Raw genomic sequence first — 24,954 nt, 5'->3', positions numbered from 1 at the left:
CTCATTCTAAAGCCAAGGTCATGGAGTGAAGTGGGTAACAATAATGATTTTGAACTGCCAAATATCAAAGTCCTAGTTGTCTCTTTTTAACGCCAAGGCCATGGAGTGAAGTGGGCAATGATAATATTTTGCACTGCCAAACATCAGAGTCCAAGTTGTCTCGCCTTAAGCAAAGGCCATGGAGTGAAGTGGGCAATAATAAGGATTTTAAACTGCCAAACATCAATGTTCTAGTTGTCTCATTCTAAAGCCAAGGCCGTGGAGTGAAGTAGGCATTAATAATATGGTGGATAGTGGAAATATAAAAAAAAAGAGGAGAGGAGGACTGGATAGAAAGCAGGTGACCAGTGAGGTGATTACTTATTTTTTATTACATCTTAAGGGTACTTTACACACTGCGACATCGCTAGCGATCTCGTTAGCGATGTGAAATTCTAGATCGCAAGTGTGATCTTTAGAGATCGCACATGCGTAAAATGACCTATGTGCGATCTCTAAAGATCACACTTGCGATCTAGAATTTCACATCGCTAACGAGATCGCTAGCGATGTCGCAGTGTGTAAAGTACCCTTTACAATGGTGTCAGGCAGTCCACTGTGTGAATGGAGCCATATTGAGCAGTCTATAGGACTGATGGTCACACATGTGCTCTACTGTTTCACTCCTACAAATAACCTTGGACTCCAAGTTTACAGAATTGGCAATAGTCTCAGCAACCGAAACCCCAGTGATCACATTTTTTCCATGTCTCATCTATAGATCAATGATTATTGAACAACACTCTTAAGAACAAAGGGTAAACACACGATATACGGCTAAACAAACACAATAGATTTACGCTGACTATAAATTATCATGTCGCGTAGAAGTTTCCATTCCTCCTTTACATTTCGAAGGTTAAACAGGCTTTCAAATTTTAACAACTTGCCGATGCTCGCAGCCCATAACTGAGCAGTCAGAATGATTCATGTTACATGTGTCCTGCCGTACAACTATCAGATAAGGCATCTCTTTTAAACCTAATATTATTTTAAAAAAATCTCTTTATTGTGGCATTATGGGAAAATCAGCCTTGTAAAGTCTATCCTCTGAATACAAAAATCAACAAATAAAACGCTGATGGAGTATATAATGTCAGATTTGAGGAACCATTGTAGATGTTTTCCTTCAGATAAATATATTATTAACTGGAAGAGTTCCAATAATGGAAGCCGGGGATGGAGTTTATTGACCATGGAATGTTGTAATGATTGTTTGACATTATCAGAAACAAAAAATATATGACCTTCAATGTAAACTATTCTGAGGACATATATTTTATACTTGTACAAAAGAAAGGTAACTTACATGCAGACAAAAAAAATTGTTAAAATATTCCAGCAACGTATTAGAACTCTTTGTAGGTAAAATGTAGCCAGAGGATAAATTATAATACTATGCATTATAGAAATGTATCCAAGAAGAATTGCATTGAAGAAGTATGCATACCCAATAACTTTTCTACATTTTTTCATATTACTCCTCAATTCAAATGCATTTCAACCTTGCTTTTCTTTTTTCCACAACTTTATTCCTGACCTGTCTGGTGTGTTCCTTGGTTTCCATGATGCTCTTTGATCTCTAAGGTTCTCAAACAAAACTCTGAAGCCTTTGCTGAACAGTTCTTGTTATACTGAGGAAACATTACACACAGGAGAACTCAATTTACTAATTACCGTATTGTTCGTTCTATAAGATGCCCCGGATTATAAGACGCACCCCCAAATTTAGAGGAAAAAAAAGGGGTCCATCTTATAATCCAGTGGTGACTTACTGAGGGGTGTGCGGCAGCAGTGGTTGAGCTGGGTCACTGGAGGTAGGGGCGGTACTGGAGTAGGGTGATGCTGCAAGCGGTGCAGCAGGTGTCCCAGATGCTCGCTGCAGGCAGCAGCGCTGGGAGGTAGAAAACACACAGAAACAGATTGGGGTGCTGTACAAAGTGTCACTGTCATCGAGCGAGCACCCTGCTCCTTGAATGATATTGTGCTCTACAATTACGCTGCACAGAATGCTGTCAGTCAAAAAGCACTGGGCGTGACTACTGGATGCTCACTGCTTACAGAGCAGTAACTACTGTATATCCCATTTACTGGAAGAGAGCGACTACAGGGAGAATATATGTTAAAAAGGTCGTCCACTACTTTTATATTGATGGCCTATCCTTAGGATAGGCCATCAATGTCTGATTGGCCGGGGTCCAACACCCCGCACCGCCGCCGGTCAGCTGTTCTCAGTCCCGGAATTGGCAGCAGGCAGCCGGAAATGCTCAGTTTTGGCGCTGCTCCGTCATCTGAAAGTGGCCATGCCTGGGTAGTGCACATCCGCTTCCTATTGATTAGAATATCGTAACTAGTGATGAGTGAGCATTAATATGCTCATCTGCTCCGTACTCATAACTAGTGATGAGCGGGCACTACCATGCTTGGGTGCTCTGTACTCGTAACTAGTGATGAGCGAGCACTACCATGCTTGGGTGCTCTGTACTCGTAACTAGTGATGAGCGAGCACTACCATGCTTGGGTGCTCTGTACTCGTAACTAGTGATGGGCGAGCACTAATATGCTCAGGTGCTCAGTACTCATAACTAGTGATGAGCGAGCACTACCATGCTCAGGTGCTCAGTACTCATAACTAGTGATGAGCGAGCACTACTATGCTCGGGTGCTCTGTACTCATAACTAGTGATGATCGGGCACTACCATGCTTGGGTGCTCTGTACTCATAACTAGTGATGATCGGGCACTACCATGCTTGGGTGCTCTGTACTCATAACTAGTGATGATCGGGCACTACCATGCTCGGGTGCTCTGTACTTGTAACTAGTGATGAGCGGGCACTACCATGCTCGTGTGCTCGGTACTCATAACTAGTGATGAGTGAGCACTAACATGCTCGGGTGGTCGGTACTTGTAACTAGTGATGAGTGGGCACTACCATGCTCGAGTGCTCAGTACTTGTAACTAGTGATGATCGGGCACTACCATGCTCGGGTGCTCTGTACTTGTAACTAGTGATGAGCATGAGTGGGCACTGCCATGCTCGTGTGCTCGGTACTCATAACTAGTGATGAGTGAGCACTAACATGCTCGGGTGGTCGGTACTTGTAACTAGTGATGAGCGGGCACTACCATGCTTGGGTGCTCAGTACTGGTAACTAGTGATAAGTGAGCACTAACATGCTCGGGTGCTCAGTACTCGTAACTAGTGATGAGCGGGCACTACCATGCTCGGGTGCTCAGTACTCATAACTAGTGATGAGCGGACACTACCATGCTTGGGTGCTCAGTACTGGTAACTAGTGATGAGTGAGCACTACCATGCTCGGGTGCTCAGTACTGGTAACTAGTGATTTGCGAGCACTACAATGCTTCTTATGCCCTGTACTCGAAATGAACAGGTCGAAAGCTTGTACAGGCTCGAGTCAAGTGCCAAGTATACAAATAGCTCGCCGCTATGCGAATATTCGATGTGCAATGCAAGTCTATGGGAAGCCCGAATAGTTCCGAATAGTTGTTATTCGGGTTTCCCATAGACTTACATTCCACATCGAATATTCACGAAGAGTCGAATAGCGGCGACCCATTCGGAAAATATTCACAAAGCTTAAAGGGAACCTGTCAGCAGAAATTTCCCCTAAAACCTAACAGATTCCCCCTCTGCAGCTCCGGGGCTGCATTCTAGAAAGGTCCCTGTTATTATTGTGCCCCCTTTCTGACCAAAAAAAAGAGTTTATAAAGAGGTACCTTTTTGGCTTCGGATTCTATAAATGTGTCACGGGGGTGGGCAGCCTGATGGCCGTTATTCTGCCCCCTGGTCCTGTATGCCGCCCCCATCGCTGATTTCCATACTTTTGGACGCCGCCCACTGCTCCAGCCATCCCCGCACATGCCCAGTGCCAGTCTCACGGGACTGAGCACTGTGACTGCTGGTGACGTGTGCGCAGGCAAGTGATTATGGGCGGGACTGTGACTGTTATCAGCAAGTACCCGCCCATAATCTCGTGAGCGCGCAAACCTCTCCAGCGGTCACACTGTGCTCAGTGTAGATGCTAGACTGTATGGGCTGCTTCTAGGGATGACATCCCTTTGTCACGTGATAGTATTTTGAACACGCCCCTATCACGTGACAAAAGGGACGTCATCCCTGGAAGCAGCCCATACAGTCTAGCATCTACACTGAGCACAGTGTGACGCTGGAGAGGTTTGCGCGCTCACGAGATTATGGGCGGGTACTTGCTGATAACAGTCACAGTCCCGCCCATAATCACTTGCCTGCGCACACGTCACCAGCGGTCACACTGCTCAGTCCCGTGAGACTGGCACTGGGCATGCGCGGGGATGGCTGGAGCAGTGGGCGGCGTCCAAAAGTATGGAAATCAGCGATGGGGGCGGCATACAGGACCAGGGGGCAGAATAACGGCCATCAGGCTGCCCGCCCCCGTGTCAGATTTATAGAATCCGAAGCCAAAAAGGTACCTCTTTATAAACTCTTTTTTTTTGGTCAGAAAGGGGGCACAATAATAACAGGGACCTTTCTAGAATGCAGCCCAGGAGCTGCAGAGGGGGAATCTGTTAGGTTTTAGGGGAAATTTCTGCTGACAGGTTCCCTTTAATATTTGAGGTATTCGATCATCCCTAATAAATAATAATCAACCAGAAAAAAATCTGAAGAGTCTGCTGACATCATCTACTAGGTTCTACTTGTTTGTACTTGACTAAACCTAATGGAGGTCACCATAAAATTGTATATTTAGCAAAGCTTGGCTTAGACCAGCCGTGGTAGGTATGAGGGCAATGGCTTTAATAATCCTTCAAACATTCAGTCGTTGAACATTTCTGTGACCATATGTTGATGCAGCCACTTTAGCAAGAATGAGTGAATGAACAACATAGTGTGAGATCCAAATAATTTTTTATTTATTTTTCCATCTGAAATTTATTGGAAACTTGTAGAACTTCTGATTTTTCTTTTGTTTCTGAAGTTGACGATACACCTTTGAGGCTCACATTTCCAGTCTGAGTCAACAACATCAAAAACGGGAAGTCTGAAAATGGCTACGTGAGAAGGATGAATAATTTTGACTCCAGGGATTTGATTTCTTAGTTTGATACGTAGACAAGTGACTCAACAGAGGACGTTAATATGTTGAAAAACAGGCTAGATACACATATGCAGCGGATAATTTATTGTCACATAATTACATAAGTGCTCTACTTCTACTAAACAATGTATTTGAGTTGCTTTGCTCGTGTATGTATATATATATATTTATATATATATATATATATATATATATATATATATATATATATATATATATATATATATATATATATATAATATATATATATATGTATATATATATATATGTATATATATATATATGTATATATATATATATGTATATATATATATATATATATACTAGAAGGTGGCCCGATTCTACGCATCGGGTATTCTAGAATTTACGTATTGTGTAGTTCATGTATGATTTTTGTTATATATATATATATATATATATATATATATATATATAGATGTTGTTGTGTGTAGTTACCAAGTGTTTGTGTAGGCGCTGTACATGTTCTGGGTATTGTCTGGGTGTGGCGGGGGGTGAGAGCGGTGTTGTTTGTGTGTTGCGTTGTTTGTGGAGCGCTGTGTGTCTGTAGCGTTGTGTGTGTGTTGCGCGGTTTGTGTGTGTGTGGTGTGTTTTGGGGGGAGGTATGTTTTGTGCAATGTGTGTGTTGTGCGGTATGTGCGTATTTTTGTGTGTGCAGCGTTGTCTGTGTGTGGGTGTCTGTGTAGGGCAGTTGTTTATGGTTCCCAGTGTGTGTGTGGTGTGTTGTGCAGTGCGCGTGTGTGTATGTTGGGGGGAGGTGTGCACTTCCCATCGTGCTCCATCCCCCATGCAGTGCACTCCCCATCGTGCTCCATCCCCCATGCAGCGCACCCCCCATCGTGCTCCATCTCCCATCCTGCGCACTCCCAAACGTGCTCCATCCGCCATGCTGCGCACTCCCAAACGTGCTCCATCCGCCATGCTGCGCACTCCCAAACATGCTCCATCCGCCATGCTGCGCACTCCCAAACGTGCTCCATCCGCCATGCTGCGCACTCCCAAATGTGCTCCATCCCCTATGCTGCGCACCCCCCATCGTGCTCCATCTCCCATCCTGCGCACTCCCAAACGTGCTCCATCCGCCATGCTGCGCACTCCCAAACGTGCTCCATCCGCCATGCTGCGCACTCCCAAACGTGCTCCATCCGCCATGCTGCGCACTCCCCATCGTGCTCCATCCCCCATGCTGTGCACTCCCAAACGTGCTCCATCCGCCATGCTGCGCACTCCCCATTGTGCTCCATCCGCCATGCTGCGCACTCCCAAACGTGCTCCATCCGCCATGCTGCGCACTCCCAAACGTGCTCCATCCGCCATGCTGCGCACTCCCAAACGTGCTCCATCTGCCATACTCCGCACTCCCCATCGTGCTCCATCCCCCATGCAGCGCACTCCCCATCGTGCTCCATCCCCTATGCTGCGCACCCCCCATCGTGCTCCATCTCCCATGCTGCGCACTCCCAAACGTGCTCCATCCGCCATGCTGCGCACTCCCAAACGTGCTCCATCCGCCATACTCCACACTCCCCATCGTGCTGCATCCCCCATGCTGCGCACTCCCAAACGTGCTCCATCCGCCATGCTGCGCACTCCCAAACGTGCTCCATCCGCCATGCTGCGCACTCCCAAACGTGCTCCATCCGCCATGCTGCGCACTCCCAAACGTGCTCCATCCGCCATGCTGCGCACTCCCAAACGTGCTCCATCCGCCATGCTGCGCACTCCCAAACGTGCTCCATCCGCCATGCTGCGCACTCCCAAACGTGCTCCATCCGCCATGCTGCGCCAGCATCAGCCTCTCTACCCGCAGCATCAGCCTCTCTGCCCGCAGCATCAGCCTCTCTCCTCCCAGCATCGGCCTCTCTCCCCGCAGCATCAGCCTCTCTGTCCCCAGCATCAGCCTCTCTGTCCCCAGCATCAGCCTCTCTGTCCCCAGCATCAGCCTCTCTGTCCCCAGCATCAGCCTCTCTCATCCCAGCATCAGCCTTTCTGTCCCCAGCATCAGCCTCTCTGTCCCCAGCATCAGCCTCTCTCATCCCAGCATCAGCCTCTCTGTCCCCAGCATCAGCCTCTCCATCCCAGCCTTCCCCAGGATCAGCCTCTCTCCTCCCAGCCTCCTCCAGCACGCCATGCTCCTCTGCCGACACTCACAGATCCGATCGCATACACTCACACACACCCACACACACCCGATCGCATACACTCACACACACCCGATCGCATACACTCACGCACACACACATTGACGATATTGCACATACGCGCTCATACTCACAACATCCGGAGATACCACATGCTTCTGGGCATGTGATCCTCCGGCAGGTCCTGGAAGGTCACAACAGCACAGTATCGAGGCCGAGAAGCAAGCGATATCGCCGGATGCTGTGAGTGTGTGGATGCGATGTGATGTATGTGTGAGGTGTGTGTGAGAGTGAGTGTGAGCCGGTGTACACTGGTAACTATGATACACATCGGGTAACCAAGGGACCTTAGTTACCCGATGTGTATAATGGTTACCAGCGTTCACGGCCTCCGTCAAGATCCCAGCATCGCAAGGTTATGTCTGGCGCTGCTGGGATCGTGACGGAGCCGGTGTAGAAGCAAGCGATATCCCAGGATGTTGTGAGTGTGTGGATGTGATGTGTGAGGTGTGTGTGAGAGTGAGTGTGATCTGATGTGTGTGTGTGTACTCACCTGGGAGTCAGAGCTCCGTGTCAGTTGGGCCAGAGCGAGCGTGCATTGCGTGAGGGGGGCGGGGCCTGCAGAGAGCCGGGGCGAGAGGCCAATCCGTGTGGGGCCATGGCGAGCCCAGCGGCCAATCAGCTTTGTGTCACCGTAAGGACACAATTTTGGAGCATGACAGACAGACAGACAGACAGACAGACAGAATAAGGCAATTATATATATATATATATATATATATATATATATATATATATATACACAGTATATAGATTTTATTTATATATATATATATATATCTATATACATATATATATATATATATATATATATATATATATAGATATATATATATATATATATACAGTATATATATTTATATATATATATATATATATATATATATATATATATATGATATATCACAAAATTGAGTACACCTCTCAAATTTTTGTAAAAATTTTATTATATCTTTTCATAAGACAACTCTGAAGATCTGACCCTGTGATACAATGTACAGTGTCAGGGGTACTTTGCACACTAAGACATCGCAGCTGCGATGTCGGTGGGGTCAAATCGAAAGTGACGCACATCCGGTGCCGTTGTCGACATCGGAGTATGTGAATCGTTTTTACTATGATTAACGAGCGCAAAAGTGTCGAAATCGTATGATCGGTGTAGTGTCGGGCATTTCCATAACGTCGCTGCAGCGACAGGTACGATGTTGTTCCTCGTTCCTGCGGCAGCACACATCGCTGTGTATGAAGCCGCAGGAGCGAGGAACATCTCCTTACCTGCGTCCCGCCTGCAATGAGGAAGGGAGAAGGTAGGCGGGATGTTTATGTCCCGCTCATCTCCGCCCCTCCGCTTCTATTGGCCGCCTGCCGTGTGACGTCGCTGTGACGCTGCACGACTCGCCCCCTTAGGAAGGAGGCGGGTGGCCGGCCAGAGCGACGTCGCAGGGAAGGTAAGTGCATGTGAAGCTGCCGTAGCGATAATGTTCGCTACGGCAGCTATCACAAGATATTGCATGTGCAACAGTGGCGGGGACTATCGCGCTCAGCATCGCTAGCAATCGCCTTGCGATGTCGTAGTGTGCAAAGTACCCCTCAGTGTGCAGCTTGTATAACAGGGTAAATTTGATGTCCTCTAAATAAATTGGCACACAGCCATTAATGTCTAAACCGCTGAAAACAAAAGTGAGTACACCCCTAATTGAAAATGTCCAAATTGTGCCCAATTAGACATTTTCCCTCCCCTGGTGTCATCTGATTCATTAGTTTTACAAGGTGTCAGGGGATCAGGTGTGGTAAATTTGGTGTTATCGCTCACACATGCTTTCATGCTGGTCACTTGGAGTTCAACATGGTTCCTCATGGGAAAGAAGTCTCTGAGGATTTTAAAAAAAAAATAATTGTTGCTCTACATAAAGATGGCCGAGGCTATAAGAAAATTGCCATCACCCTGAAACTCAGCTACAGCTTGGTGGCCAAGACCATACAGTGGTTTAAACAGGTTCTCCTAAGAACAGGCCTCACCATGGTTGATAAAAGTAGAGTGCACGTGCTCAGCATCACATCTAGAGGCAGTCTTTTTAAAATAGACATATGAGTGCTGCCAGCATTGAAGCAGAATATGATCCTCTTCCTTCATTTTTCAACATGATAATGACCCCAAACACCTCCAAGACCACCACTGCCTTGCTAAAGAAGCTGAGGTAAAGGTGCTTGACTGGCCAAGCGTCTCCAGACCTAATCCCTATTGAGCATCTGTGGAGCTTCCTCAAATAGAAGATGGAGGAGCACAAGGTCTGTAACATTCACTGTCTCCCTAATGTCATCATGGAGGATGGAAGAGGATCCAGCGGCTCGTGTGATGCTCTACAGTTCTCCATGCCAAAGTGAGTTAAGTCAGTGCTTGAAAATAATGGGGGCCACACAAAATATAGACACTCTGGGCATAATTTGGTCATTTTCACTTAGGGGTGTACTCACTTTTGTTGCCAGTGGTATAGATAATAATGGATGTGTGTTGAGTTATTTCACCCCTTCACGACCTTGGACGGATCTATCCGTCCAGGATCGTGTCCCGTTAAGCCCCGCCCCCTGCCGCGGGCAGGCGGCGTGGATCGGCACACATATCAGCTGTTTTCAACAGCTGACATGTGTGCCTGCTAGCCGCGGGTGGAATCGCTTCCACCCGCGGCCATTAACCCTTTAAATCTTGCTGCCAAAGTCTGGCAGCAAGATCTTAATGCGGGCGGCCATGTTTTTTACTTACCGCCGCCCCCACCGGAAGTCACGTGTGTTATCACGTGACTATCGGTGGTTGCCATCGTAGCACAGGGTCATGTGACGACGCCTGCAGCTATGATGTTTCACTTTCGTGTTCCCTCGGCCGAGAGCAGAGGGAAAAACAAAGTGACTGAATCTGCTGTTTACAGCGGTATAGCTGTAATCAGCAGATAGATAATAGCGATCGGATTGCTGATTGCTATAGCCCCCTAGGGGGACTAATAAAATAAAAAAAAAGTAAAAAAAAAAGTTTTAAAAAATAAAAAAAACAAAAAACCTAAAAGTTCAAATCACCCCCCTTTCCCCCCAATAAAAATTAAAGGGTTAAAAAATAAATAAATATACACATATTTGGTATCGCCGCATTCAGAAATGCCCGATCTATCAAAATATAAAATCAATTAATCTGATTGGTAAACTGCGTAGTGGCAAAAAAATTCCAAACGCCAAAATTACGTTTTTTGGTCGCCGCAAGTTTTACGCAAAATGCAATAACAGACGATCAAAATGTAGCATCTGCGCAAAAATGGTACCATTACAAACGTCAGCTCGAGACGCAAAAAATAAGCAATCACTGAGCCATAGATCCCAAAAAATAAGAACGCTACGTGTTTCGGAAAATGGCGCAAAACGTGCGCCACTTTTATTGGACAAACTTGTGATTTTTTTTAACCCCTTAGATACATGTAAACCTATACATATTTGATGTCTACAAGCTCGCACCGACCTGAGGCATCAGATAAATACATCAGTTTTATCATATAGTGAACACGGTGAATAAAACATCCCAAAAACTATTGTGCGATCACACTTTTTTTGCAGTTTTTCCACACTTGGAATTTTTTTGCTGTTTTCCAGTACAATATATGGTAAAACCTATGGTTTCATTTAAAAGTACAACTCGTCCTGCAAAAAACAAGCCCTCATATGGCAAGATTGACGGAATAATAAAAAAGTTACGGCTCTTGGAAGAAAAGGAGCAAAAAACAAAAACGCAAAAACGGAAAGTGCCCGGGGGCTGAAGGGGTTAAAGGGCACAACAAATGTTATAAAAGCTGTACACTGAGCACTTTATATTATAATAAAGTGGTTAGTGTTGTCCTATGAAAAGATATAATAGACTAATTTTAATAAATGGGGGGTGTACTCACTTTTGTGGTACACTGTAAATAAATATATATTATATATTTTATATATATATATATATATATATATATATATATATATATACTATAAATAAATAAATATATATATATATATATATATATATACTGTATATATATATATATATACTGTATATATATATATATATATATATATATATATATATATATATATTTAATAATATATATATATTTAATAATATATTATATGTATATATATTTATCAAGCTTTATGGGCTTGATAAAGCCAATATGTAGGGCGAAACATTGTCTGGTGGGATAAAGAAAATTGAAAATACTCCTGGGACACTGTCCATGCTTTTTATTAGTCCTCTGACTGGTGTCATTGAACACTGTGCCATCACTTGGGTGATGCGATTTGTAATTTTTTTACATCATAATGTGTGCTACAACATCATATTGCGCAATGTCAATGGCCTTGTCCAGGAAAAAGACCAAGCCTGGAATGAATATTCCAAAGAATATGCCCTCAATGGTGGAAGAGTAAAGGAAAGGATGTGAAAGACTGGAAGGCGGGCTATGTCGGCAGCGAGACAGGTGAGGTGAGTATTATTTTTTTAACTATCCCTCTGATTCTCCACAGCAATGTGGCAGCTGTGTGCATTCTGTGGAAGATGGATTTTTGTAAAATGTAAGGAAAAATTAATAACACCTTAAAAAATACCCTCTTTTTTAAAAGCAACGGCTCATACAAAAAGTAAATATGGAGCCATACTATGTAAACTGAAAGTTGTGGGTTCTTTTAACTGTCATGATTCCTCTATGCAGAGCATCTTGCAGACTAGAAGATGCTCTGCTGTGTTTTCCTGGATTGCAGACCTGGCAGTGATACGATTCCTCTGTGCAGAGCACCTTGGCTTTACACTTTCCTGAGTTACTGAGCTATCAGCTTGATTGACAGCACAGGATTCCATGTTGGTGCTGATTACGCAGGTGTTCCTCCTTCCTGGTAGTTACTCAGGGTTCTTTACTGAGCATGCTCTCCCAGAACCTTGCCAGTTGTATTCTTAGGTTCTGCAGTTGTGATTTTGGTTTGTGTCTCTGTTAGTGTTCTGATCTTTGTTTTCTGACCCCGAATTGTTGTTTGACTCCTCTCTGCCCACTCCCTGTTCCTGTCATGACATCCTGCCTTTTTGACCTCGAACCGTTACCTGACCACATCTCTGATTTCAATCAGAATCTATTATGTGCTCTCCTAGATTTTTGACCCTTGGATTGTGACCTGACTACGCCTCTGTTTACTCCTTGTGCTCATACATGTCCTCCCATTACCAGACCCCAGCTTTTCTGACTACTCTTCTGTCTATACTAGTGACTGGCATTACATTAACATGACTTTTGACCTCGGACCGTTACCTGACCACATCTCTGATTTCAATCAGAACCTACTATGTGCTCTCCTGGATTTGTGACCCTTGGATTGTGACCTGACTACGCCTCTGTTTACTCCTTGTGCTCATACATGTCCTCCCATTACCAGACCCCGGCTTTTCTGACTACTCTTCTGTCTATACTAGTGACTGGCATTACATTAACATGCCTTTTGACCTCGGACCGTTACCTGACCACACCTCTGATTTCAATCAGAACCTACTATGTGCTCTTCTGGATTTGTGACCCTTGGATTGTGACCTGACTATGCCTCTGTTTACTCCTTGTGCTCATACATATCCTCCCATTACCAGACCCCGGCTTTCTTGACTGCTCTTCCGTCCATACTACCTGTAAGTAGTAACTGGCATTACATTAACATGCTACATCTGAAAATCATACTTGATTGATTGTCTATAAATAAATCAAGCTTTGGAGCAACTCAAAGTCTAAAAAACCCAACAGTGATATAGCATGAAGACACATAGTAGGAAAGATGCTACACAACATATCAATAATCCAAAAATGAAATGTACCGTACAAGCCCGGGGAAAAAGTGATAGCATTATAGACCAAAGAAAAAGGCGACATTAATCAAGCTCCATTTACGCTTCATAAATCAAGCCAGAAATATGTTTTGGCCATTACTATTGACATTTTGTGTCTTGTATTATAGAGAGGAAAGTCTCTAACAGATTTTGTTTCTAGACGCTATTCATTCAGTGAACAGGCCTTGGATCTAATCATTGAATGAATCATGACCAGGATCAAAAATGATCCAAATCACTCGTCTCTATTTTAGCAGAGTATGTCAGAGGAAATTGCATTTAGGGGATTGATTTGATTGATAAAAGTGTACTTGGGGAATTAATCTCAGATCTGCCATGTTGTTTACTTACATTTTCCAGAAAAAAGAAAAATATTAATCACGTATTGCAGTCATGTAGACATAGTGTGCATTTTGTGTTTTGCTATGGTGTACGTGCGTTTTTCTAGGTTGCCTAAGTTTACATCTGTAATTGGTAGGATTGTCCTCAACAAAGTAAAATAAAATGACCAACAATCTAGTGTTCTTACGGGAAATTGGACACTTGATTTATTGAAGGGTTATTCCAAGAAAATCAGTGATGTTTGTACTTTTTGTATCCATATTAGTTTAGCAATCTGTTTTCAGAAAAAACATTGAAATACATTACTGTGCAAAGTTTTTGGGCAGTTGTGGAAAAAAATGCAGAGTAAAGGGGGCTTTACATGCTACGATATATCTTACGATATGTCGGCGGGGTCACGTCGTAAGTGACGCACATCCGGCATTGTTTGATATATCATAGCGTGTGACAGCTACGAGCGAGCGTGAATGAGCAAAAATACTCACCTTATCGTTGCTCGTTGGCATGTCGCTCATTTTTAAAATATTGAACGTCCTGCGCACCAGTTGTTCATTGTTCCCGAGGCAGCACACATCGCTCCGTGTGACAACCCAACCCGACCCTTCTACGGCAATGTAGAAGGAAGGAGGTGGGCAGGATGTTTACGTCCCGCTCATCTCCGCCCCTCGGCGTCTATTGGCTGGTGGCTGTGTGACGTCGCTGTGACGCAGAACATCCCTCAACCTTCAGAAAGAGGATGTTCGCCGCCCACAGCGAGGTCGGTCGGGAGGTAAGTATGTGTGATGGGGGTTACTGACACAAACGATGGGGGCGGGTGCGATTGCAAATGCGATCGCACAATTAATTGCAGCGTGTAAAGCAGGCTTAAGAATGCTTTAAAACAAAGTATTAAAAGGAATATGTAAGAGTGATTTTGTAGTGTAATACTAATATTATCTTAAATAGTGCTAAAGGAGACTTTTCAGGATCAGTAAGTTTTATTGCTCTACCTTATCTTGTTATCTTGCTGTATGCTCCATAGAATTCAGTGTCTCTTAAGGTACCGTCACACATAACGAGATCGCTAGTGAGATCGCAGCTGAGTCACGTTTTCCGTGACGCAGTAACGATCCCGTTAGCAATCTTGTTATATGTGACACCTACCAGCGATCAGGCCCCTGCTGTGAGATCTCTAGTCATTGCAGAATTGTCCAGGCCATTTTCTTCAAAGGCGATGTCCTGCTGGGCAGGACACATCGCTGTGTTTGACACTGAGTGACAGGGTCACAGTGACTGCTGAGATCGTTATTGTTCCTGCATCGTTGGTAAGGTCTGACTGTGTGACATCTCACCAGCAACCTCCCAGCGACTTACCAGCGATCCCTATCAGGTCGCATCATTTTCGGGATCGCTGGTAAGTCGTTGTGTGTGACTGGGCCTTTACACACTACCGTGTTTCCCCGATAGTAAGACACCCCCGATAGTAAGACGTAGTGGGGGTTTTGGGGGGGTCGGCTAATGTAAGACGTACCCCGAAAGTAAGACGTAGTAAAAATTTATTTATTTATTTATTTTCTTCTTTACAGTACAGTTACAGTGGCCGAGCGCTCAGCTTAGCGCCCTGACATGCCGGCGGCCGAGCGCTCAGCTGAGAGCCCTGACATGCCGGCGGCCGAGCGCTCAGCTGAGCGCCCTGACATGCCGCCGGCATGTGACAGCTCTCAGCTGAGCGCCCTGACTTGCCGGCGGCAAAGCGCTCAGCTGAGCGCCCTAACATGCCGGCGGCAGAGCGCTCAGCTGAGAGCTGACACATGCCGGCGGCCGAGCGCTCAGCTGTACGCCCTGACATGCCGGCGGCTGAGCGCTCAGCTGAGAGCTGACACATGCCGGCGGTCGGGCGCTCAGCTGAACGCTCGGCTACCGAGAAATGTTGAAATGTTGCAGTAATGTTGTCCGTGGTCCATTAGGACCATGGACAACATACAAAATCATGCAGCCTCAGTGCCTTCATGTGCAGCCGCTGGTGGTTAAGTTTCCTTAACTTGCGGTACACTTAGGGCGCAATCGCGGCAAGTCCCCATACGGTACATTGCATGGAGACTTGCTGCGATTGCTGTGGGATTTTTTCCAATATAAGACATACCCCGAAAGTAAGACATAGTGGCACTTTTGGGGGTAAAAAGAATGTAAGACACTGTCTTACTTTCGGGGAAACACGGTATTACAGACAAAAAAAGACTTACATGGCAAAGCTTCCAGTTAAAAAAAAACAAAAAACTTTTGAGTTGTTTTGCATATCATAGTTAGTTACATAGTTACTTAGGTTGAAAAAGACCTAGGTACATCTAGTTCAACCTTCCTCCACCAGTTCTACATTTGATCACTAAGTCATTTATAACCAACAATGTTGTGTGTACTGAGGAAATCATCCAGCCCATTTTTTAAAAGGCGTTATAATATCTGCCATTACTACCTCTTGTGGTAGGGCATTCCACAGTCTGACTGCCATTACTACCTCTTGTGGTCGGCATTCCACAGTCTGACTGCTCTAACTGTAAAGAACCCTTTCCTATTTAGCTACCGGAATCACTTTTCTTCCACTCGCAGTGAGTGCCTCCTGGTCCTTAGTATTGTCTTTGGAAGAAATAAGTCATGTGCCAGTCCTTTATATTGACCACAGATGTATTTATACATATAAATGAGATCTCCTCTGAGACGTCTTTTTTCTAAGCTAGACATATCTAACTTTTTCAACCTGTCATCATACGGACGGCCTCCATTCCTTGTAGTAGTCTAGTTGCCCGCCTGTGAACTGACTTTAACTTCTGAATGTCCTTTTTAAAATGCGGAGCCCAAAACTGAATCCCATATTCCAGATGTGGCCTTACAAGTGATTTATAGAGGGGTAACAATACGTTGGTATCACGGGATCTAATCTCTATTTTTATACAACCTAGAATCTTGTTTGCTTTTGCAGCTGCTGCCTGACATTGAGTGCTGTTGCCCAGCTTATTTGTAATGAGAATACCCAAGTCCTTCTCCTGTTCTGTAGTCCCGAGTTTACTTTCATTTAATGTATACGCAGCTATAGGATTACTCCGTCCTAGGAGCATTACTTTACATTTATCAACATTAAATCTCAATTCCCAAGTATCTGCCCATTCCAGATCTTTTTGTAATATTGTACTATGGCCAGTCTCAAAACTGCCCAGTAGCCACATCATGGGAACCTCTCTTACACACTAGTCAAGTGTATGTAAATACAATTTACAAATTCCCACCTTCCAGTGCATTCACTATCATTTAGAGGGAGTATGGTTGGGGGCAACAGTGCAAACTCAGTTCTGAGTTACTTTCACTGATGCCGACATTAGAGGTGGAAGGGAGGATCAGTGCATATGCAGTTTGTAATTTACATATGCTTGACTAGTTATTACATCAAACTGAATTTTACGGAGCTTACAACAAGATAACAGGATAATGTAGAACAATAACATTTTCTGATCTTGAAACTTCTGCTTTAGCCCTATTTCAAGATAAATTTAGTATTGTACTAGAAAATCACATGACAAATTCCATTTAATAGTTGATTATTATCAATTAATAAAATAAGGGAATGGACAAAAGAGAAATCTAAATCAAATCTATATTTGCTGTTATTGCCCAAAGCCTTCAAAGCAGCATTATCTTTTCTTGGTGCACTTATGCACTGTTTCTGAAGGAGCTCATCAGGGAGGTTGTTCCAAACACCCTGGAGAATTAACAACAAATCTTCCGTGTATGAGGCTTGCGCAAATCCTTCTGTCTCTTTATGTAAACTCAGGCAGGTATAAAAGAATTTGTGGAAGCCTTCATAAACAGGAGATATGCGGTTAGTACTCCAAGATGTTTGGGACAACTGCTGTGTTGAGTTCATTCAAACAATGTACTTGGATGCTTAGATGCTGTTTTGAAGGCTAAAGGCCCCGTTACACGCAACAACGTATCTAACGATATATCGCCATAGTCACGGATTTCGTGACGCACATCCGGCATCGTTAGCGACGTTGTTGCGTGTGACAGTAAGGAACGACCATTAACGATGGAAAATACTCACCTTATCGTCCATTGTTGACATGTCGTTCCTTTTCAAAAAATTGTTGATTGTTGAGCACGCAGGTTGTTTGTCGTTCCAGAGCCAGCACACATCGCTATGTGTGACACCTTGGGAGCGACGAAGTACAGCTTACCTGCGGCCACCGGCAATGAGGAAGGAAGGAGGTGGGCGGGATGTTACATCCCGCTCATCTCCGCCCCTCCGCTTCTATTGGGCGGCCGCTTAGTGACGCCGCTGTGACGCCGAACGAACCGCCCCCTTAGAAAGGAGGTGGTTCGCCAGACACAGCGACGTCGCTAGGCAGGTAAGTCCATGTGACGGCTCCTAACGATTTTGTGCTGCACGGGCAGCGATTTGCCCGTGACACACAAACGACGGGGGTGGGTACGCTCGCTAGCGATATCGTTGCGTGTAACAACCCCTTTAGCATCATCATACCAAGTATTGATTTGATTTAGATTTCTCTTTTGTTCAATCACTTTGCATTTTGATAATTGAGAAAAATAATATATTAACACTTCTATTTTTTAAAGCATTCTTACTTTGCAGAATTTTTTACACACCTGCCTAAAACATTTGCACAGCATTGTATATGGTGCACCATATATCTGATGCAAAATAAGAAGAAATGGCATATAATAAAAGTAGAATAGCATTTTTAAAGGGTTATTCCAACCAGAGCAAGGTATCACCATTTAACAGGATCGATGATAATCTGCAGATTATTGGGGGATCCTATTTTGGGTCTCTCATTATCATGAAAAAGAGATTAAAAATGTTCATCTACAACAGAATAATGGCCGAATATTCCTTGAAGGAGACAATCCAGCTCATGGTTGCGTATAAGTGCTGTGATCCAGAGCACATACAGCGTATCCGCCTGCACGCCACACATCAGAAGAAAAAAGAAGGTAGTCCAACTTCATGGAAAAACAAGTCTTCTATTATTAGGTGTGCATATAAACTGGTGACCGGTTAAAATAAGAATATCAACATGTTTCTTGTCCGGTAAGCACCCTTCATCAGGATAAATCATATGGGTGCTTAGAGCACCAGAAATGCATAGATGTTCCTATTTAGCTTGCCACCAGTTTGCATACACACCTAATAAAAGAAGACTTGTTTTTTAGTGAAGCTGGACTACGCTGTTTCTTCCTTTAAATATTAATTGGCTATGTGATGTCAAGCTTTCACTGAGTGGTGCAGGGACTCAATGGAGATTGAACTTCAAAGTGCAGTAATGCAAAAGCCCACCAGATGTCGCTAGCACACGCGTAAGAATAGTCAGACAAACCAAAGTCAAACTGGGATGTCATGTCAATGCAGGGGAGTGAGCAAGCTGAAGTCAAATGGAGGTAAGGGGGTCAGAAGCTGAGTAGTCATGTAAGGAGCTGAGGAGGAGCAGAGCTGTAGTCAGGGGACATTACCAAGGTCAGAGGCCGGGAGAGCATGTAAGTACAAAGGTGGGGGTGGAGGCAGAGACATGGGACAAGACTAGGGTCAGGTAGAGAGGACGGACAGACAATATGGGGGAACAGAGGTCAGGGAGAGGTAAGCTGGGTAGTGGGACAGATCAGAGCTAACTCACAGGAACCAATGCGCATGCTGCAGAAGAGAAGATATTGCTAGGCGCCCCGGAGGAGTCCACACCATAATAAAGCAGCGAAAGTCGCAAAACGAGGCACAACTGAACAGACCTATCCCCCCTAACTTAACTCAGTCGGAGCCAAGCAATAGTCATGACATGTGACTTCTGGAGCTAGTTAAGTACAGCTTTTGGCTTTCTCTGGCAGTCCCATAGAGAAATAGTGGAGCAAAGTCATGCATGCGTGGTCACTGTTCTATTCCAATGGACTATCTAGCTTGAGCGGTATCTCAGTGGGGCCTCCAAAAGCTGATTTATTAAAAAGACTAGAAAGCTGGTGGTCCACCATTTGCTAAAGCAACACTCTTCAGATTAAAAATTGTTTTATCCAACAATGCTTTCCATTTTGTATACTTTTGATAATTTTTTTTTCTTTAAGGAATTTTTCACTACTGGTTATGTTCTTTACTGACTCGGTTCTTCTGCTTCGAGCACTGTGTAAGCTGACATTTTCTTGACATTGTTTAGGTCATGTGACCACTGAAAGACTATAGTTCTTTGGCAAGATAAGTAATGTTATGAGATTGCAAGGGGACACAGCATTATTTTTATTTATTTATTTTCATATTACCAAGCTCATTAGAGACATTAAAATGACTTCCAGTAATGGAAAACCCCCTTTAAATTTGTATGTACTTAGTTATTTTTGATAAAGGCAATTGTGTGTCTATTTTAATCAATAAAGTTATTTTGATGTTTTTCTATATTCTTGAGGCTCATTCGCATTATTATTTTTTCTTTGATGTTTGTCAGTGATGGGTGCGCAGTACTTGTAACTAGTGGTGAGCGAGCATGTTCGGCACTACTCATTACTCGATTGAGCATCAGGGTGCTCGGATACTGCAGATAGAGATCAGAAGTTCTGTTGAAGTTCGGTTAACCAGCAGCAAACGAGTCAAGCCTCCACTGGCTCAAGCTTGACCTGAACCCCATAGCCAGTAACTGATTGGTAGTTTGAGTGTCCACCCTCAAACAGCCATCCATAAGCAGATTGCCTCCGGGAAGGGTGGACGGGCTTTTTCAAATCATTTTTTGGGTTGCACACTACATGTAATCATGCTGATATTACCCCCAGTGTGAGCCATTCAAACACTGCAAGCGGCTTGCACAGGGCTGAGTATCAAGCGTACCTGAGCACAGCATTGATGCGCGAGTGAATTTCACATGTAAAGCATCTGAACCCCGAATCTGAATCTTGATTTTTCAAGTTGGTGTTCTCTTCGAAAACCGAACCGTGATACTTAGCCGAGCTTCGCGAGTAGAGATGAGAGAAGCTGCTCATCTCTACTCGCGAAGCTCGGCTAAGTATCACAGGTGCTCTGATATTTTGTCCATGAAACAACAACCACAACGCACAGGCTTCCTTCACAAAATGTGTGCAGGCATTCCCCCAGGGAGGGACATTTGCAATCTCTGAATGTCTCTCCTGGAGATAAAACAACATTCTCAGACATAATGTGAAAAAAAGAAAAATCCACTCTCCCTACTATGTTTATTGTATTTGAACATAGACCCAAACAAGCCAATCTTTGACTTTCCATAATTCTTTCCATAATTCTCATAACTGGCTTCGAGCTCGACCAAGTGTCTGACCAGCTCAAATCAAGGAATGAGCGTTCAAGTATTTTAGTGCTCACCCATCAATACTCATAACAAGCAGTTGGACGCTCAGATGGGCGCGATTTGAGTACTAAGTATAATGGAAGTCAGTAAGGAACTCTTCCACAAAAATGCTCAGCTCCCTATAGATTTCTATTATACCAGGGTGTTGAGTCATGCCCTTCCAAACATCCAACAGTTCTTAATGAGTGCCAAGCACCCAAGCATGGTAGTGCTCTCTCATCACTAGTTACGAGTACCAAGCACCCGAGCATGGCAGTGCGCGCTCATCACTAGTTAGGAGTACTGGGCACCCGAGCATGGCAGTGCTCGCTCATCACTAGTTACGAGTACCAAGCACCCAAGCATCCTAGTGCCCGCTCATCACTAGTTACAAGTACCAAGCACCCGAGCATGGTAGTGCCCGCTCAGCACTATTACAAATACAGAGCTCACTCATCACTAGTTATGAGTACCGAGCACCTGAGCATGGTAGTGCTCGCTCATCACTAGTTATGAGTACCAAGCACCTGAGCATGGTAGTGCTCGCTCATCACTAGTTACGAGTACCGAGCACCCGAGCATGGTAGTACCCGCTCATCACTAGTTACGAGTACCAAGCACTCGAGCATTGTAGTGCCCGCTCATCACTAGTTACGCGTGCTGAGCACCCGAGCATGGTAGTGCTCGCTCATCACTAGTTACGCGTACTGAGCCCCCGAGCATGGTAGTGCTCGCTCACCACAGGTTATGAGTACTAAGCCCCCGAGCATGGTAGTGCTCGCTCACCACTGGTTATGAGTACTAAGCACCCCAGCATGGTAGTGCTCATTCCTCTCTAGTTACAAGTACCCAGCACTTGAGGCAAGGGGCAAAGACCAACAACACCAATTGGACCAAAGCAGGATAGCTAGCATATGATGCAGGATAATTATAAAATAAATAAAAATATGATATATTTTTTGAATATGGAAAGTGGAGTTGGCTTCTATACACATTATTGGACTTGGTTACAAGAAGTAGTGGTTTTATTTTAAATTACAAAAACCTGATAACCCGTTCTCTTTAATGAAAGAACCAAGAAAATGTATCATTTTTCCTTTTAAGAAGCCACCTATTAAACTAATATAAATGATAATAAAGATGATATATAGGTCGAAAAAGCAAATAAAATTGGATTTGTGTAAAGGAGCAAAAATATACAAAATACATCCATAGTTCTAAGGAATCTCATAAGTAACAGAAAATATATATCATCACTGTATGCTACCTGCTTCATTTCTTAAAGGTCTCCATCTGTTCTTTCTCAACTGAAGCTCCTCTTCTCTTAAGATATATACAGAAAATGTGAAACATTAGTTCATATCATTCTTCCAATTTTACTCCAGAATAGATATTTATCAAGAAAGATCAAGTGTTTGATTTCAGTTTATATAATTTCTTTGTAATATTATCAGCTCAACATTTTTATTCTTTTTTTTTATTTTAGGAAACCACAGTCAAATATCACGAGTGCAAGTTGCAATCAAGGTACTTGATGTGAATGATAACGCTCCGGAATTTGCAACAGATTATGAAGCTTTTCTGTGTGAGAATGGTAAACCTGGACAGGTAAGAGAATAATCCAACTCATTTATTGGCATGATGTCTATGTAAAACTTGTTGTCAGCTCAACGTTGAACTATACTTAAAGCTATTGTACCGTCGGTGTCTCTGTAGAGACGTCGACCAACTCACCGCCTCGGCCAAGTTGCATTTCCCTGGCTATTCATGGATGCTGCTGCCTCTTTCCTCTCCTGGGCTCTGTACATGCCTCACAGGGTTTCTGGGAGTGCACCTAAGACACGCGTGCGCACCAGCCTTCCTCTTAAAAGACCAGCGCATCATTGCCAGGAAATGCCTCTCAGTCTATGGCTGAGAGGCACGATGTATTTAAGGCACCCTCCCATTAGGGGAGGTGCCTCCACAACACATTCAGTTAGTCAGTATCCCAGTCTTCTAGCTAGTTGTCAGGTCCCAGTAGCCCTTTGTCCGTCATCTGAGTCTACCTTCCCATACCTACCTGTTCCTGCTGTTCCCACTATTCCTGTCCGTACTGCTTGTCCAACTTGCCTCAGTCACTCCACCTGTACCCATGTAGACTTGAGTCCATTACCCGTCCTGGGGTCAGCTGCCACACTCCTGGTCACTGCCCTGGGAGTGGTCCTTGGCGTCTACCTCACAGTGGGTGCTTAGTTAAGCCCTTCAAACTAAACGGTAAGCCCAGGTCCCCCTGTGGTCCAGTGGGTCCACTAATCCGGTTCACTGTCCTTACACCGGCCACGAGCGTTACAGCTATGGAGATTGATGATTTTACATATGTGGTTTCTTTTTGTCCATAAAATTGCACTTTTTCAGCTGCAATCTTCATTCTTTCCTTCATTCTCACATCCCATGACATATAATTTGCAGCATGATTCAGGTTTCTGCAGTTCTTCTTGTGGGGGCGTTTTACTAGTAATTTAGGGTTAATGTGAGGTATGCTTGTTTCCAGGGCGCAGTTGTCTTCAGTACCCATATATCATTAAAGCGTCAATCCTGCAATTATTTATTCATGTGCTTTCCTTATTTTCTATAGTCTATGTTCTCTGCCCTCCTTCAGACTGTAGATACTTTCTCTTTTTGCACACTATGCAGATCTGTGGACAACCCCTCCCTTCTGCAAACTCTAATACTGAGAAAAGTGAAAAGGAGAGCAGAGGGACTCCTCAGTATTAAGCAGGAGCCCTGAGAAACTTTTGCAAGAGGACTCTTAAAAGAATTTTTGGACAGCACATTTGACAATTCCTTAACTTACAGAAAGCAGAGAAAAAATAGTGAAAGTATACCTATAAGCTATACCAGTATAGCTAAGCTATACTGGCGCTATCATGCTGATTCTATACATACCTTTAGTTGTGAGATCGGATGTATACTTTCTGAAATACAGGCAAGTAAATTTTGTGCAATGCACTGTTACTTGATGATAGTTGCAATGGAATATCTATGTCAAAATTCACATTTGGCTCTGCTCTTTGCAGAGACATTGGGTTTTGTCTATTGCTAAGTTGTTTGTATTTCCTGAGTCCTTGCCGGTTGGCGGGGCTTGTTTGGTGCCTTGTTCTGATGTTCCCTTTGCATTATCTGTGGGATCTTTCCACCGGAACATTGCCAGTGATAGTTCCTGCTCTGCAGTGCGCGCTTGGTTCTCGTGAGTTCATTCTGATCCTCGTCCTGCTACCCTGATTCCTCTCCCTGTCCTCTGCTCCGTCCGTCTTGTCTGTGCTCCATGACTTCTTGACCCTCCATTTGTCTGGTTCCCTCAGCCCCTTTTCTCCCTTTTCGGCTTCTGACCTTGGCTTGCTCTCTTACTATGGTTCTGCTCCCCATCTGTACCTGACGTTACCTCCCGGCTACCAACCTCTGGCTTCTACGTGACCTCTTAGCTCTGACTCTTGGCTTGTATGACCATTCTGCTACCTCTCCATCTAGAAACTGGTGACATCTAGTGGGCATATGCCGCATAATACCTAGGAGCTCTACATCTCTCATGTGTACCTATGCACTTGGTGGTAGCATTACAATGTAATAGGTTGGTTGGATTTTCTAGTTATTCCCGTCCCTGTCTGTCTGCCTGTCCTTCCTCCTCCCTGTGCTTCCTTTCCTTCCTCCCTTTGTAATAACAGAGACAGGGGAAGGAAGGACAGGCATGCAGACAAGTGCGGGAATCACTAGCAAAATCCGACCCACCTATTAGATATTCAGCTGCACCTATCAATCAAGTAACAGTACATCTCACAAACTTTACTTGCCTATATTTCATAAAGTATACATCCGATCTCACAACTAAAGATATGTATAGAATCAGGATGATAGCACCTGTATAACACTGGCTTTAGTCTATATAGGAAAATCCTGGTGGTTGGTCGTCTTTAAAACCTCATTCAGTTTAATACAATGTGGATTTCCTGAACATAAATCTGGTTAGAAATTGTTAAGAATATCTATTCAATCCACTCATACTTGTAATGTCTGCC

General features: G+C 44.1%; 1 protein-coding gene across 1 annotated transcript in view; it reads left to right on the top strand.

The window, feature by feature from the left end:
- The window catches only part of LOC142254676 (cadherin-8), a 592,012-nt gene that overhangs the window by 513,709 nt on the left and 53,349 nt on the right, over nucleotides 1-24,954 (top strand). Inside the window, exon 9 of the mRNA XM_075325863.1 lies at nucleotides 22,389-22,510. Within this exon, the coding sequence (XP_075181978.1) occupies nucleotides 22,389-22,510 (122 nt within the window). The remainder of the gene's footprint in view (nucleotides 1-22,388; nucleotides 22,511-24,954) is intronic.

The sequence above is a fragment of the Anomaloglossus baeobatrachus genome, chromosome 10, assembly GCF_048569485.1.
Source record: "Anomaloglossus baeobatrachus isolate aAnoBae1 chromosome 10, aAnoBae1.hap1, whole genome shotgun sequence".
In the NCBI taxonomy this organism is placed as follows: domain Eukaryota; kingdom Metazoa; phylum Chordata; class Amphibia; order Anura; family Aromobatidae; genus Anomaloglossus; species Anomaloglossus baeobatrachus.
This window is presented reverse-complemented; position numbering and strand designations above follow the sequence as displayed.